General features: G+C 37.6%; 1 protein-coding gene across 7 annotated transcripts in view; it reads right to left on the reverse strand.

Moving 5' to 3' along the window:
- ANAPC1 (anaphase promoting complex subunit 1) overlaps positions 1-16862 on the reverse strand; it is a 102464-nt gene that overhangs the window by 16542 nt on the left and 69060 nt on the right. For all 7 annotated transcript variants that reach the window (XM_035001045.1, XM_035001047.1, XM_035001046.1 and 4 more), the window contains 8 exons: positions 15137-15223; positions 12508-12625; positions 11518-11595; positions 11086-11153; positions 9297-9435; positions 7311-7397; positions 5999-6094; positions 3694-3892 (listed from right to left, as the gene is read on the reverse strand). In XM_035001045.1, the coding sequence (XP_034856936.1) occupies positions 3694-3892; positions 5999-6094; positions 7311-7397; positions 9297-9435; positions 11086-11153; positions 11518-11595; positions 12508-12625; positions 15137-15223 (872 nt within the window). The remainder of the gene's footprint in view (positions 1-3693; positions 3893-5998; positions 6095-7310; positions 7398-9296; positions 9436-11085; positions 11154-11517; positions 11596-12507; positions 12626-15136; positions 15224-16862) is intronic.

Consider the following 16862-nt stretch of genomic DNA (forward strand, 5'->3'; position numbering starts at 1 on the left):
AATTATTAATAAACTAAGAGGAAATCATTATTTCCCTATTCCAAATGTAGAATAGTCTCATTTATTTTGATTTTTCTATGTTATTTTAAAACCGTTCATCTTTAAAACATTTTAAACATTACATCTAATGATAATCAATAAACTACTTCAAATAAAAAAAAAAGGCTAAAAATAACATGATCATCTTAATAGATACAGAAAAAGCATTTAACAAAATTCAACGTCCATTTATGATAAAAACACTCAACAAAGTGGATATAGAAGAAATGTACCTCAACATAACACAATAAAGGCCACATAGGACAAAGCCATAGTTAATATCATACTCAACTATGAATAGCTAACAGCTTTTCTTCTAAGACAAAGAACAAGACAAGGATGCCCACTCTTGCCACTTTAATTCAACATAGTAGTGCAAGTCCTAGCCAAATAGTTGGTATCAGCATAAATGCACATACATCAATGGAACAGAACAGAGCCCAGAAACTAACACACACATGTAAGGTCAATTAATTTAGAACAAAGGAGTTAAGAATATACAATGGGGAAAGGATAGTCTCTTCAATAAATGGGGATGGGAAAATTGGACAGCCACATGAAGAATGAAACTGGACCATCTTACACTATATACAAAAATAACTCAAAATGGATTAACAACCTGTGAGACCTGAAACCATAAAACCCCGAGAAAAAAACAAAGGCAAGTAAAGATCCTTGACATCATTCTTTGGTGTTGAATTTTTGGAATTGACTCCCAAAACAAAGGCAACAAAAGCAAAATTAAACAAGTTGGACTACGTAAAAAGCTTCTGCACAGCAAAGGAAACAATCAACAAAATGAAAAAGCAACCTACTAAATTAAAAAAAAATCTGCAAATCATTTTTAAATAAGAGGTTAATACCCAAAATATATAAAAAAACTCAAACTCAACAGAAAAAAAGATCCAAGTAAAAAATGTGCATGGGGGCGCCTGGGTGGCTCAGTCGTTAAGCAACTGCCTTCGGCTCAGGTCATGGTCCCAGGGTCCTGGGATCGAGTCCCACATTGGGCTCTCTGCTCCACGGGAAGCCTGCTTCTCCCTCTCCAACCCCCCCTTGCTTGTGTTCCCTCTCTCACTGTGTCTATCTCTGTCAAATAAATAAATAAAATCTTTAAAAAAAAAATGTGCAGGGAGTGCCTGGATAGCTCAGCTGGATAAGCATCCAACCCTTGATTTTGGCTCAGGTCGTGACCTCAGGGTCAGGAGATCGAGCCCCATGTGGGGTTCCACACTCAGCAGGGAGTCTGCTTAAGAGTCTCTCTCTCTCTCCCTCTGCCCCTCCCCCTACTCGCATGCTCTCTCTCTCTAAAATAAATAAATCTTTTTAAAAAATGTGCAGGGAGGGGAACCTGGGTGGCTCAATCAGTTAAGCGTCTGCCTTCAGCTCAGGTCATGATCTCTGGGTCCTGGGATCGAGCCCCATATCGGGCTCCCTGCTCTACAGGGAGTCTGCTTCTCCCTCTGCCTGTTGCTCCCCCTGCTTCCGCTCTCTCTGTCAAATAATTAAATTAAAAAATCTTAAAAAAAAATGTTCAGGGAATCCAAATAGACATTTTTTTCAAGGAAAGCATAAAGATGTCCAACAGACTCATGAAAGATGTTCATTATCACCAATTATCAGAGAAATGCAAATCAAAACCACAATGAGATATCACCTCACACTTGTTAGAATGGCTATTATCAAAAAGGCAGGAAATAACAAGTATTGGAGAGAATGTGGAGAAAAGGGAACTGTCTTGCACTGTTGTTGGGAATGCAAACTGGTGCACATGCTAGGAAAAACAGTACAGAGGTTCCTCAAAAAATTAAAAATCGATCTACCATATAATCCAGCAATTTCACTGCTGGGTATTTATCCAAAGAAAACAAAAACACTAAATCAAAAAGATATTCAGTTAGTTGCAGCATTATTTACCACAGCCAAAATACGGAACAACTTAAGTGTTCATCAGTGGATGAATGGATAAAGATACGGTATATATACACAATGGAATACTGTGCCATATAAACGAATGAAATCTTGCCATCTGCAATAACGTGGATGGGCCTTAAGGGTACTATGCTAAGTGAGATAAGTCAGACAGAGAAAGACAAATACCATATGATTTCGTGTATATATGGAACCTAAAATACAAAACTCATAGATACAAAGAACAGAGTGGTGGTTATCACAGGGGAAGGGGGCTAGAGGTAGATAAAAAGGGTGAAGGGAGTCAAATGTATGGTGATGGATGGTAACTGTAACTAGACTTACTATGGTGATCACTTTGCTGTATATACAAATATCAAATTATGATGATATACACATGAAACTAATATAATGCATTATATTAAAACCAATGCAAACTTGGAATCAATTTTACCTCAATTTAAAAGTGATGGTTCTTCACTAAAAAATAAATGCATATTTTTGGCAATCACAGCAGCAAGTCAAATTTGGTAGAGAGCAATGTTGTAAACTATCAAATGCCCTAAAGAGTAATAAGAAAAAAAGTAATTCAGGGCACTATTATAGAGACTGCTGTAGTCACTGCCAAAGTTTCATTACTGATATGATATGTACAAATCAGAGACTCTGCAAAGGTTTAAGGACATACTTCTTATCAACAGCAAAGGTCTGCCATAGGCAATCAAATGCTGAACTGAATATAAACAAAATATCAAAACTTATATAATAACTTTTATTTTTCCCAAAAAAATGAGAATAAAATTGAAATTTTAAAAAACATTTTAAAACTACATAATCTTTCAAATTCTAAGAGAAAATGATAGAACAATGTAGGTGTTAATCAAACACTAGAAGTCTGAAATTGCTGTTTTCCATGTATACCTCTCACAATCCAGTTTTTTTTTTTTCAGAAATTTATTCCCTAATATTACAGTAGATAGTTTTTACCTTAATCATATTCAAATGCAGGTTCTACTGACTACTAACAGCTTTAAAACATCAAGAATTATTACTACTGCTATTCCTAGGGTTAGTATTTACCCCAAACAGGTTGCTTTCAGGTATGTTTGAATGAACTGAAGAAAACAAAAGGAGCAAGAAGTTCACTAAAACTCAATTTCAGACATACATCAAACATCAGACAGGTTTCCAAAAATCAAAAGGCCCATCATTTGCTTCATGTGAGGCACAATTACTTCTACACTATTAGGAGTAACTTCACAATTCCCCTGCAATCCCAAGTCTGTACTTCCAAGCCATAGTCACATGATGTCCCAGGTTCCCACTGACTGACTCACAGAGCTGGTAAAACAAACATTCACCCTAAGCACATATCAAGTTTTCAGTGTACACAGGGCAGAGGTACAAAAACTGGGAAGAAAACAGCCGTTGACCTCAGGGGAAGGAAAGGAAAAATAAAATAAGATGAAAATAGAGAGGGAGACAACCATAAGAGATGCTTAACTCTAGGAAACATACTGAGGGTTGCTGGAGGGGAAGTGGGTGAGAGGATGGGGTAATTGGGTGATGGGCATCAAGGAGGGCACTTGATGTTATGAGCACTGGGTGTTATACATAACTGATGAATCACTAAATTCTACCCCTCAGACTAATAATACACTATATGTTAACTAAACTGAATTTAAAGAAAGAATTTAAAGAAATAAAAAAATAAAAAAGCACTGGGCACAATGCTATTATTACCTTGTAGCCACTGGTCCAGAGTATTATCAATAGTGCATTTTACAACAGGGAGGAACTCAGAGTTCATAAAGAGCCCACGCTTAGGGTGGTTCTGCAGTCGCTCCTGGTGGCTCCTGGAGCTGAAAAACTCTAACACCAACTTTATCTGCCAAAGTTCAGATGTCTCAGACATTTCTCTTCTTCCTAGTCTTCTCATAGCCTTGAAGAGACAAAAGGAACAGCAGTCCACTTAGTGAAAGGAAGAGTGAAATTGCTCTAATGGTCTCTTCCTCAGAGTTGTATAATGGAGGATTTTTAAAATATGGCTCATATATCAATAAAGAGCAGAGGGGAATCCATTCTATGTTTTGATGTAGTCAGCCCCACAGAGGAACCCTCCACTAGGTGCAGATACATGTCCACTCTCTTCAATATGGTCCCCACATAAACAGCTTTTGGATAAAAGCAACAAATGCAAATGAGCTCATTCTTGGCTCAATGACTCTGAAAAATGAAGACCCACTAGGTCTACTGCCAGTCACCTCTGAGAAACCCAAGTGGAGTACAATGACATGGCCAGGGATCCCAGGGGTCAGAAGGCAAAACAATATTACTGATAATACTGCTCTTGGGACCCATCTGCAAAGTCACCATGGCTGCAACCAGCAGGGATGTCCTTTTGTAGACACCTGCTCATGACAGTGAAGGGATAAAGGTTCAGAGCATAAAAAGGGAACACTTTGAGCCAACAAAAGAAAAACAACTCATTACTTGGCTGCTATCTGGAGAGGCCCTGTGAGAAGCAATGTCAGTGTGGATATCACATAATCATACTTTCCAATTAAAACATGTGGATGGATATCAGACAATAATGCCATTCTGGGCCTATCTGGTTATATTAGAACTTGCCTTTTGATAAGAATATTACTTAACAAAATATGATTTTCAGGTTTTGAGGAATTCTCCCCTGCCTAAATGTCATTTTCCTACTTTTCAATAGAGATTATTTTGCCATTAGGAATTACTTGCTTTGGTTTTAGACACTGAGTCCCACATGCTTATCTGTGAACTCATCATGTCACACTCACTTAAAGAATTGTTTAAAACCACAGACCTGGAACTCATCCCAGAAATTCTGATTCAGGAGATGATACAGAATGGGATTTGAAGATCTGTATTTTTAAGATTCCTCATACAAATTTAAGCCAAGTTAAAAAACTACTGGCTTAGCTTAACTGCAATTTTGGGTCTGAAAGGTATGATACTACTAAAAAGTCATATTTTGTTTCTCAAATTCCTCATATCAGTGAGAGCATATGATAATTGTCTTTCTCTGAAACAAGATGAAACCAGAGAGGAAGACAATCCATAAGAAACTCTTAATCTCAGGAAACAAGACCGGGTGATGGACATTGAAGAGGGTATGTGCTATGGTAAGCGCTGTGAATTGTGTAAGATTGACGAATCACAGACCTGTACCTGAAACAAATAATACATTATATGTTAATTAAAAAAAAAAAAGTCATATGTATTACTAATAACCTAAAGTGAATAAATTGGTCTGATCCTTTAGGGAAGCAGTTAAGCATCATTTTCTGCATTACCACTTTTAGGTTCTTTTAAAACAGCAATAACACAAGAGAAATTTAAAAATGAACTCAGAGGGGAAGGAGGTGGGGTGATGGGATAGCCCAGTGATGGGTATTAATGAGGGCACATGTTGTGATGAGCACTGGGTGTTATATGCAACTAATGAATCACTGAACACTACATCAAAAACTAATGATGTACTATACAGTGGCTAACTGAACGTAATAATAAATGATAAAACATAATAATAAAAAAATGAACTCTAGCTTCCTAAATCACTATATACTAATATTATAACCTCTTGCAAACTTAATCACAGGCATAATTTCACATTACTGCCATCACTAGGGCACTGTTTGTTCACTCACTGCTCATTCGCATATCTTTTCCATGAAGAGGCTTTGTCAGGAAGGAGGCAAGAGACCACTGGAGGATGCTAGGGGAGAAAGGGAGGGAACGTGCTCTTCCTCTGCTAGTCAAGGAAAGAGAAAAAAAGGGGAGAATGGGAACTCTAGAGTAAGACAGCCCACCAGGGGGCATTCCTGTCATTATAAGTTCTAAGCTTTTTTGTTATACATACAGCTTTCAAGTTTTATAAGGTTTCCTTTTCTGAATTTCTAAAAGCAAATGAGAAACCAAAAAGATGGACACACAGGGAACCTTACCTCACTGTTCAGTATGTTATTTAAAATACAGTAGAAATGTCATCAGAATTGGATTGTTTTTTGAACCATACCTGATCCATTGCTATGTATGCAGGCAACATCTCTGGGGTCTCCTGAGTAACACATTCATACAGTACTGAAGAAAACAGATCCAGAATTTCCTGTTTCTGTGGAAAATTAGAAACTTTTTGTAGCACATCAGTGTATATTCCAAAATCAATTCCACATTGTATAGCAACTACTATGGCCCATTCTTAAGCTCTACAGTCAATAATATATAAGGTAAAATAGGTATCTCTTTATGAAATCACAGTGAATGTAACACTAAACATCAATAAAATATAATAAAATTAAGTCCCAAGGGACAGTTATGGATATAAGTGCTGTGAGGAGAGGAAGGATCAGCTGGGGTAAAATGAGCAGACAGGACACCACAGAGATGTGCCTTGGGTTAGGCTGGCAAGAGCAAGATCCAGAAAGAAAACCCAACATCTACAAAGATGCAGTACAAACACTGAGCAGAACAGGTATGGAGGAGATAGCACAACCAAATCCAGCTAGGCTTAAGGGCAGGCACGGACTTCATCAGAGACCTGCGGCCCTGAATGCATGCCCAGCCCTTACTAGCTGTGTGATCTTAGGCATGTGATATCTGAGTGGCAGTTTCCTCACCTGTAAACCTGGAATGATAAAGTACCTACCCTCAGAGTCGGAATCCAATAAGAAAATTAAATAAAATACTGAGCAAAATGTCTAAAAAATAGTCAAGATTCAGTAAGTTAAAGGGGTTACAATTGTCTCACTTAACCCTCAAAACAACAACATAAGGTAGGTTCTATCATAATCCTACTTCTAGAAACAAGGAAAATGCCTTTTGGAGAGCCTGAAAAATTTTCCTGGAGCTACACACACTTATAGGCAACAGGCCATCAATCCCAGATATCAAATTCCTACATCCAAGCTTTGGATTAAATAAAAGATCTGCTGGGCACCCTTTGAATCCTGAAGAGAACAACAGTTTTATGACCAATAGAAAAAAAGTTATAAAATGCAGAGAAAACAATAAAATTATGTAAAAATAAGAGATAGTAAACACTGAAAATATCAATCAGTACAAGAATGCACATAAGAAAATATCACCTACTGAAATTAACATCTTAGAAATTTTAAGTTGTTTCTTCTACAAGGTAGGGAGTTACTGAATTTAATAGTTTTAGACTATGAAAAATCTGCATTTGCCAAGCAAAAATCATCCAATGTACCCAAGGCACGTCATCAACCTCAAAGATAGGTATGGATATTACAGGGTTTTTTGGTGGTGTCCACAGATAAATGTAAGAACAAATTGTAGTCTGGCAGCTGAGCAAAATATATGATACATACCTGACCCATATTCACAGTTGGTTTGCAGAAATATTCAGCAAATGACAGAAGTGCTGGATCAGAAGTGAATGCTGAAATTGTTTCTGGCTAAAAAAATAAACAACAGCAACAAATATAAGTGAGATATTAGAAGTTATTTTCCTTACTGCTCAAATTGTAGTATATGCAGTTTTAAGAACTCTACCTCACTGTTTTCACACAATGTTCCCATAAAGCCCAAGGCTGTACAAACTTGCTAGAGCTTCACCAACCTGTTCTGCTGAGAAGTTACAGGACGCTTTTTAGCACAAGCCAAACATGAGCTACTGATTTATCAAAAGGCCAATAATAAATAGGTCTTGCTTACACAACTTGCCCCCAAAAGGCTTTCACCTCTCCCTCATTAACTAACTGAAAAACAATTAAGAAACTAGAACTGCTACTGAAAAGGTAAGAAAAAAAGACTACCATTCAAATAAGCCACTCACTAAAAGGTAAATACTGTATGATTCCACTTATATGAGGATCCTAGAATAATCAAATTCAGAAACAGAAAGCAGAATGGTGGGCACCTGGGGCTGTGAGGAAGTAGGAACAGGAGTTGCTGTTGAATGGGTACAGAGGTTCAGTTTTGTAAGATCAAAGAGTCCTACAGATGGATGGTGGTGATGATTGCACAATATAAATGGACTTAATGTCACTGAACCATACACTTAAAAACGGTTACAACAGCAAATTTTTTGTGTATTTTACCGCAATAAAAAAAATTGGGGAAAAAAAAGATTAACACTCAGGGTTCGAGAAAATGGAACATGGAATATATGGAATACAAAAGTAATACCATTTTCCATTGAGGTTTATATTTTACTTCTGAATTCCCTTGAAGCAGGAAACTGAGATGTCTTAATCTTTATGTAATTTCCCAATTCAAAATCAAGTATAAACTTCTCTATTTTCTTTACAAATTAGATTAGGGTCTTTGAGATGGGCTCTAATTTATACAAGCAATGGTGCTTAAGTTAAACCGCACCCAAAAGTCCTTCAAAACTATTTCACAGACATCCTATCAAATACTGCCAAACAAAATTTACTGATGTCAACTACATCTATTTAAACCCTGGGAACTAATATAAAGGCTCAGTCATAAGTAATTGGTCTAAAATGAAATGTGAGTTAAATTAAAATAAATGCTATCTCCTTATGTGGAAAAACAAAAGGTGCTAATTCAGTCCGCTGGCCACCACTTAGCCAGTCCACTGGCCACATTTTTGCCTCTACCACCACCCTCTAGAGGTCCTGACCACTTTACACTGCCACTCAATGTATCTTCAGGAGAAGCACAGTTGCACATGGAATTCCTGAAAACTGTACTTAAACTGAGAAATTTTAATGTTAGTTTATGGAACACATTTCTAGTGTGGGAAACTTATTTGAGTTCTAAAGTGTAGAGTAAAATATGTACTGACCGCGATAGAAATGAGATTGTTTCATTACACTCTTACTTTAAGTACTTTTTCATTCAAAATACTCTTGAATTAGCAGTCAAGTACTATGAGGATAATAAACTGATAAAATAAATATGTCATCATTTTATCCTCACCAAGATTTAACCAACAAATGGGGGGTTTAAAAAAGAAACTAATTAGTGCTACCTTGTAAAAATCTTCTTCTATTTCTGCCATGAATTAAGCAAATCTTAACAGATTTGAAGATTAATAAGTAAAATTATTAAACTAAATGTTTTTACAATGTTAAGATATATTGTCCCTACTGTTAAATGTAAGTCATCCTTAGAGTTCTGGCAGATGGCCCGTATTTTATTATAGTTGCTACATAAAACAAGAAACAGATCCAAGGTTATGCAGTCTTTATAATTTGCAGTGATGAGAGAGCAGATTCACCTAAATGGTACCATAAATGTTATCACAGAAGTACATGCTTTGGATGGGCTAGTGGGATTTGTAATTATTCCATCTCATCCTTCAGTTTTTAACCAATCAGTACTACCTTGAAAGCCCGAGCTTCAGAGTTCCTGTTGGCCACAGTCTGGGCCAACAAACTTTGCCACCCCATTGGATCTTCCTTATAGGAGAGCTGACCTGCTCTGAGCTTAACATACAGAACTCCATCCTTAGAAAGGATTGATCTGAAAAAAAAACAAGAATGAATTTTATGTGAGGTGTTATTTGTAGTTCTCGGCTGGAAACATAGTGTCTCCCAACACCTTGTTCACATGAGATGAAGTCTTTATCATTTTCCAGTAGGGTATATGATTATTTACTGTGTCTAAAATTAAATCAGTCCCTATGAGAAAGCCAAAATGAAGTTCTACTTTTCTTTGGTGTCTAGGTTCACAGAACTTAGTTAAGTAAAAAGGTGCTCTGCCTGTTCAAGTGTGCGCTTCAAAGGCTTTTATCTAACACTTTTTCATATTCCTTTTATCCTCTATCCACTGGAGGTACTAAATATCTATTGATTGGTTTGCAGCAGAAAAAAAATAATGCTGCAAATAACAATATAGAAAACAGCTATCATATAGATAGTTTAAGGGAAATATAAATTGGGACCAAACTATAAAAATTCTTATGTGCTTGTTAAACTTTCTAGAAATTTAAAGACTTAATTTACACACTACTTAAGTTATAAAATTAAGACTCTGTTCATGAATTACTTATATATGACTATTTCCACCCAAAAGCAATCTATCATAATCTTAATTTTATGAGAACAATTTGACAAAACAATAATAAAAAGATACAAAGATGTGGTCTGATAAACATCATTTGTTATAAAGTTCCCTTTGTAGACGGACATACACGCCAGCCTTATTCCCCCCCCTTTTTTTTAAAGATTTTGTTCATTTATTTGACACACACACACACACACACACAGAGCACAAGCAGGGGAAGCAGCAGGCAGAGGGAGAGAGAGAGAGAAGCAGGCTTCCCGCTGAGCAGGGAGCCCAACGCGGAGCCTGACCCCAGGACCCTGAGATCATGACCTGAGCTGAAGGCAGACACTTAACCAACTGAGCCACCCAGGCTCCCCCCAGCCTTACTTTCTTACACTGATTTTCATTACTGCTCCAACAGATAATTCCATTACTGTACCAACTCAGGTCACTACAAGTTTTTTTTTTTTTTTTTTTTTTAAAGATTTTATTCATTTATTAGAGAGCGAGCGAGAGAGAAACAGCGTGAGAGGGGAGAGGGTCAGAGGGAGAAGCAGGCTCCCCGCCGAGCCGGGAGCCCGATGTGGGACTCGATCCCAGGACCCTGGGATCATAACCTGAGCCGAAGGCAGTCGCCCAACCAACTGAGCCACCCAGGCGCCCCACTACAAGTTTTTCAGTGAGTAAATATAACTATTAGGGTTTGTCTTCTAAACTAAAACTCAGGCACCTGGGTGGCTCAGTTAGTTAAGCATCTGCCTTCGGCTCGAGTAGTGATCCCAGGATCCTGTGATCGAGCCCCACATCGGGCTCCTTCCTCAGCGGGGAGCCTGCTTCTCCTTCTGCCTGCCGCTCCCCCTGCTTATGCTTGCTCTCTCCCCACTCCCACCCCATGTCAAATAAATAAATAAAATATTAAAAAAAAAAAAAAAAACAACTAAAACTCATTTTCTAATACAAACTCCGTTTCAAAGTTACAGACCACTTTATTCAATATATACTCTACTGTCCTGTATGAGATCAAAGGATGACAAGGAAACATTCTAGATAATAATCCGCAATTTCTACCTTCCCATATACTTCTATTCACTTCACAGATACATCTAAGAAATTCAGTATACTTACTTCAAGTGTTGTGTTCCCTTGCTTAAATCTATGAGCAGTTCCCAGTATCGTGGGCCTTTTACTTTAATCTGCCAAGATAAATGTGAACACAGTCGATTGAATGCTAAAAAAGTGCTAGTTTGACAAAATGAAACCCACGTTTCTCAGAGGAAATAAAAATAAATAGGCTGGAAAGAAACACTGAAAAGTTAACAAGCTTCATTTCTACATAAAAATGTACGTGAATCAAGTTCTACAGCCATCCAACCTCTCAGTAAAGATCGGCAAGTACAGACCTTCTCTGTTCCTCGTGACAATTCCTCCTGGGGCTGCTTTCCTATTTCCTACAGAACACCGAGAAAGCATAAGCTTTTACTTGGCTACCTTTGATGCTATACTATCCTGGCTGAATTAACCTCTTACACAGATCTCCCTAAATCACATCCCACTTACCTGCTTTAACAGGTGGAGTTCTGGAAGAAGGGTAGGAGCCATCAATTCTTCTTTGGTTTGTTCATACCACTGAGTACCCTTTACAAACGTAAAAGAACAGCCACAATTCACTATGTAGTTAGGGGAAGCTACAAAGAAGAAATACCTCCACTCTGTACTTCTTCTCTCTCCCCACAGTTTCTACACAGATGGTCAAATGGCATTAAATGCTTTCTGGTATCAAGTCTTAAGAGCAAAGTCTACAATCCTTTGCAGGGCCTGCATCCTCTTATACCACCTCACACGCTAGCAGTACATATCCGTACTTCTGAGGCCTCTAGGTTTTTGCACATATTGTCTTCTGGGAATGTGCCTCTGCTCAGCTGGCAAATCTCAGCCCAAACATTGTGTCTACCATGACAACTTCCCCAACCCTCAACAGCTGGAGGGGGCATTTCTCCTCAGTTCGCCTGCATTCTACACATACCCCCACACTCTACTCTGACTGCACCCATGGCTGGCTACCCAATGGACAGGAGTCCTTAAGGAATACAATGATGTAATTTTTATACCCCAGAGCCTCTGCATAGTTTTGACGCACAGAGGGTACTTAATAATATTCTGAATGAAGGAAGGATACATGACTTATAATCTGTACATCTAAATCAAGGATCTCTCATCAAATACATGATCTTAAAGCACTCTGCACACAAATCTAGGAATAGTTCTAACTCAACTCATTCTTTAGAACACTTTAGTGAACAAGGACATTTTCAAACTATAGGCTCTAGGGACAAAAGAGCAGCTCATGACTTCTACAATATTACCCTCATAAACTACAAATGAGCCCAAATGGCCTGGCAGGATGTACAAGAACTTTAGAAGCTTCAATTTTTATAAGAGATTAATTCACTCTGTCATCTTTTAAAGGACATTTTTTAAATATTTTGACCTGCAAAGATGTATGAGTGGTAACAAAATTACAAATAAATGAGGGGAGGAAAGAATTACCTTATAGGTAACTTCTAAAAGGGCATAGCAGGGCATGTTTGTGTCCACATCCACAGGCACTAGAAGCCTTGGTTCTGCAGCCAGCACATACAGGTGCCGCAGAGCCTGGAGATGATACCTGTTCACAGAAAACACAGAGAGGAGGTAACAAGCAGGTGCCGACGGCATGAGCTCCACAACCATGACAGAAGCTGGGGTTGCTATCTTCCCATGACAGCAATCCTGAAGGAAGATGATGAGATTCAACTAAAAACTGATGGAGAGGGGCGCCTGGGTGGCTCAGTCGTTAAGGTCTGCCCTCGGCTCAGGTCATGATCTCAGGGTTCTGGGATCGAGCCCCGCATCGGGCTCCCTGCTCTGCGGGAAGCCTGCTTCTCCCTCTTCTACTCCCCCTGCTTGTGTTCCCTCTCTCGCTGTGTCTGTCTCTGTCAAATAAATAAATAAAATCTTACAAAAAAAATAAAAATAAAAAAAAATAAAAACTGATGAAGAGATTCTCTTTAAAAAATTATAGACACATGATCCTTGACTCAAGAATTCTTTACTTGCATTTTCACAGTTAAGAGGTTTTATAGATGAGGTAAAAATTATCTTAACATGAAAATATTTACTGATAAATTCAACACTTATAAAATCAGTTCTCAAATAATCCTTTAATGCCCCACACAGGCACCTTTTTACCTTCCAAGGGACTTATTTCTATTGTTTTTCTGACTTAAGGGTTGGTAGGGAGAAGGAAAGCTCTTCTACATATGCATCCCTGTACACAAATACACACACACACCTGGGATCTAGGACACCGAAAACTAATGGGGGAGATTATGAAGTTTTTCTTTCTGTGTGTGTGCTTTTCTGGGTTTTTAAAAAAAAAATTTTTTTTTTAACTTTAAAATTTATATTTTAGCATTTAGACACAAAAAGTTTTTACATTTTAAGATGCCATAAAAGGATAAAATGAGACTTCAAATTTTTCTTTTTAAAGTTTAGTTACAGCAATAGCCTCCCTCTTCCCACCCAAACCTACCCTTTCCTATAAATTAATTAGAATTAAAAGCAGAGGGGGGCTCCTGCTGCTGAACTCTGGGTGCAAATAAGTGGGGCCTACTGAGAAGAGGACTCCTAAAATGACAAATGTGTCTAGAAGGCTGTGTTCCAAGGCCATTTTTGCTGGCTATAAGCAGGGTCTCCAGAACCAGAGGAGCACACAGCTCTCCTTAAAATTGAAAGTGTTTATGCTTGAAATGAAACTGAATTCTATCTAGGCAAGAGATATGCTTAGATGTACAAAGCAAAGAATGACACAGTGACTCCTGGTGGCAAACTGAACAAAACCAGAGTAATCTGAGAAAAAATAACTGATGCTCATGGAAACAGTGGCATGGTTCATGCCAAATTCCAAAGCAACCTTCCTGCTAAAGCCACTGGCCACAGAATCTGTGTGATGTTGTACCCCTCAAGGATTTAACCTTACTGAAAAATAAATAAATAAATAAATAAAGGTGTAGATATGTTCCTGTTTAAAAAAAAAAATTAAAAGCAATCACGGCCAGAAAAAAAAAAGATATTTATCAGTTACGTAAAGGCTCTTGGTGCTCACCAAATTAGTTTGTTTAAAATAGCCAAATCAAATGATCCTCCCAGCAATATGAAAGTGTGGCTCTTTGTTGTACCCTAACCACTAATTACTGACTTTAACAACTCAAAATGTCTCTCCTAAACTGACAAGCAAGAGACCACTTGTAAGAGTTGCATTAATTTAAGAAGAATATGCATGTGCTCCATCTATCATCAGAATTTGGATGTCAAATCAGGCCACTTTTATAAAGAGCTAACTTTCGTTTATTATTACTATTTTAAACTACATTACACTAGAGCGTGACAGCTTAGTTACTCTGTTACTGCTCCATCTCTTGATGCTTCTCTTGAGAGATGAGTTGAACACAATGGTCACCTCGGATGTCACGGGAACATAGGAGCTATTTTCTCCCCCTCCTCCACATGCAGCAGGAATCAGCTCTGCCTGAAACTACTGGGGAGACTGCAGTGCTGATGGTTGTTTGTGCTCTCAAATGCAGAACTTCTATACAATCACACCTTTCCTATGTGTTTGAGGTTCCAGGGCTCACTGCCACTTCTAAGTTGTCTCTGATTCTTGGCTGCATTTTGCTTTTCGTGTCCCTTCTATTTCATTTATACAAAACTTCTCAGCATTTATGTAAAAGAGGGAAAAAGGGAATTCATATAGACACTGTCACTAAATCAGATCAATTTCTCTCTTAGAATTAAACAATTATAGTATAAAACATATCATCTTGCTTCTGTTGGCTACTATCTTTTGTTTGATGAATTTTTCCCTAAAGATAACCCTGTTTGGCCCACTTCTGGGTTCACAGCAGTTCTACTGATTAAAAAATGGTGGAAGACTGATCCTTCAGTTCATCAGATGTACAAAGTTCTCTTTTGGTCTAATACTTAGAGAGACATTTTAAAAGATTTAGTCAGGAAGATAACTTAGTCCAAAAAGAGAATAAACTAATTTGGAAATGAATCCATGGAACCAAATCATCATCAAATTACCCCTTGGAGACCTTACGAAAGATCACATTGAAGACAGAATCACTAGACTCACCGGTTGTCAGTGCTGTGAGCTGGGAAGTGCGGGTAAAGGGCACAGAGAAGAGCTGCAATTGAAGAGTTTGACGTACTCAAAGAGTACCTGTGAAACAAATGCAGGAGGTAAAGACGTTATTATACTATGCAAACTTCCAAGGCCTTCTTGAGAATCAGGAAATTGGAGAACTGTGGCAAGGGCCCACTGATGAAATGCCTTGATAGATACAAGTGTGTCAATGCTACCAACGTGTCACTTTTCAGTGAGTCTTTAAGCCACTTCAAGATCATCTACTAATGAAAGCAGAAGCAACATCTCATAGATACTAACTTCCAAAACCTGAATTAATAAACATGGTTTTTTAACCGAAAATATCACAGTAGTGAGGACCATGAATGCAATCCTAGAGATTACAGATACTGACAAAGTCATGTATGAAGGACACCACTTCTCCAGTTCTATACATACCTCCTTAGACAATAACAACCCTCACTTCTAAAAATACAGGGTTTGTAACTGGGTGTATCTCAAACTTTTTTCTTTCTGTAAAGCCTGAGCATTTCCTTAAAATGATGGACTAAATGAAAAAGGTATAAGTTATCATAAAAAGTTACAATGAATGTATAAACAACTATTCCTCCAAGTACAAATAGCTTTTTTTCTTATCAATGTGATAAACTTATTTTTATAAAGGCCACATACTCTTTCTTTTTTTTTAAGATTTTATTTATTTATTTGACAGAGAGAGACACAGTGAGAGAGGGAACACAAACAGGAGGAGTGGGGGAGGGAGAAGCAGACTCCCCGCCGAGCAGGGAGCCCGATGCGGGGCTCGATACTCTTAATAAAATCTTTTGAGATTTTCCTTATATTATTTTACTGTTGCTCAAACTCTGCATGGCAAACAAGCAGATTACTCTAAAGTTCTAACGTTTTTCTTACAAATATTTTGAAATAAAAATAGTACCAGACATCACATAAAACCACTGTTGCAGATAACCAATACAGATATATATTTTATTATATACATTCACATGCACACACACACATACATATCCCCAAGTCTTTATCTATTTTAATAATTAAGGTATCAAGCAAGAACTTAGCATTTATCATATATACACATACTTAAGGAATTAGGAAGAAGAGATTTCAAAATTTATGTAAGGAAATACATCTATTTTCACATGTGCATAAAATAGGCCATTGTCTCTTTACCATTTCAACAAAACCAAAATCCAAAGATAAACGTTAGATATTGTTAGAAATTTTGAGATTAAACATAGGATATGGTTATGCAATGAGAAATTTAAATGTTGTCACAGAGTACACATAACCATTTAAAGACCAGGAATCATTAGAAAAGCAGAGCAGAGTAGGAGAAAATCTACTCACTATGAAAGCAGAGGAAAAACGGTCACAGTATAAAACAATGAAAAATAAGATTGAATAAGATTGAGTATACTGGAATTGAAATTAAAAAAAAAGAGTACGAGAATAAGAGAGATGCAGGGGTTTATTTGGAAAGGAAAATAAGTTTTCAAAGATCATAAATAAGAAGAATTTTCATATTAAGATCTCCTTAACCATTCTTAATTCTAAACAATTAAAGAAAGAACAATTTGGGGCACCTGGAAGGCTCAGTCATTAAGCGTCTACCTTCGGCTCAGGTCATGATCCCAGGGTCCTGGGATCAAGCCCCGCATCAGGCTCCCTGCTCTGCGGGAAGCCTGCTTCTCCCTCT

Source organism: Mirounga leonina, unplaced genomic scaffold (assembly GCF_011800145.1).
Source record: "Mirounga leonina isolate KUSES-001 unplaced genomic scaffold, KU_Mleo_1.0 Mir_125, whole genome shotgun sequence".
Classification (NCBI taxonomy): domain Eukaryota; kingdom Metazoa; phylum Chordata; class Mammalia; order Carnivora; family Phocidae; genus Mirounga; species Mirounga leonina.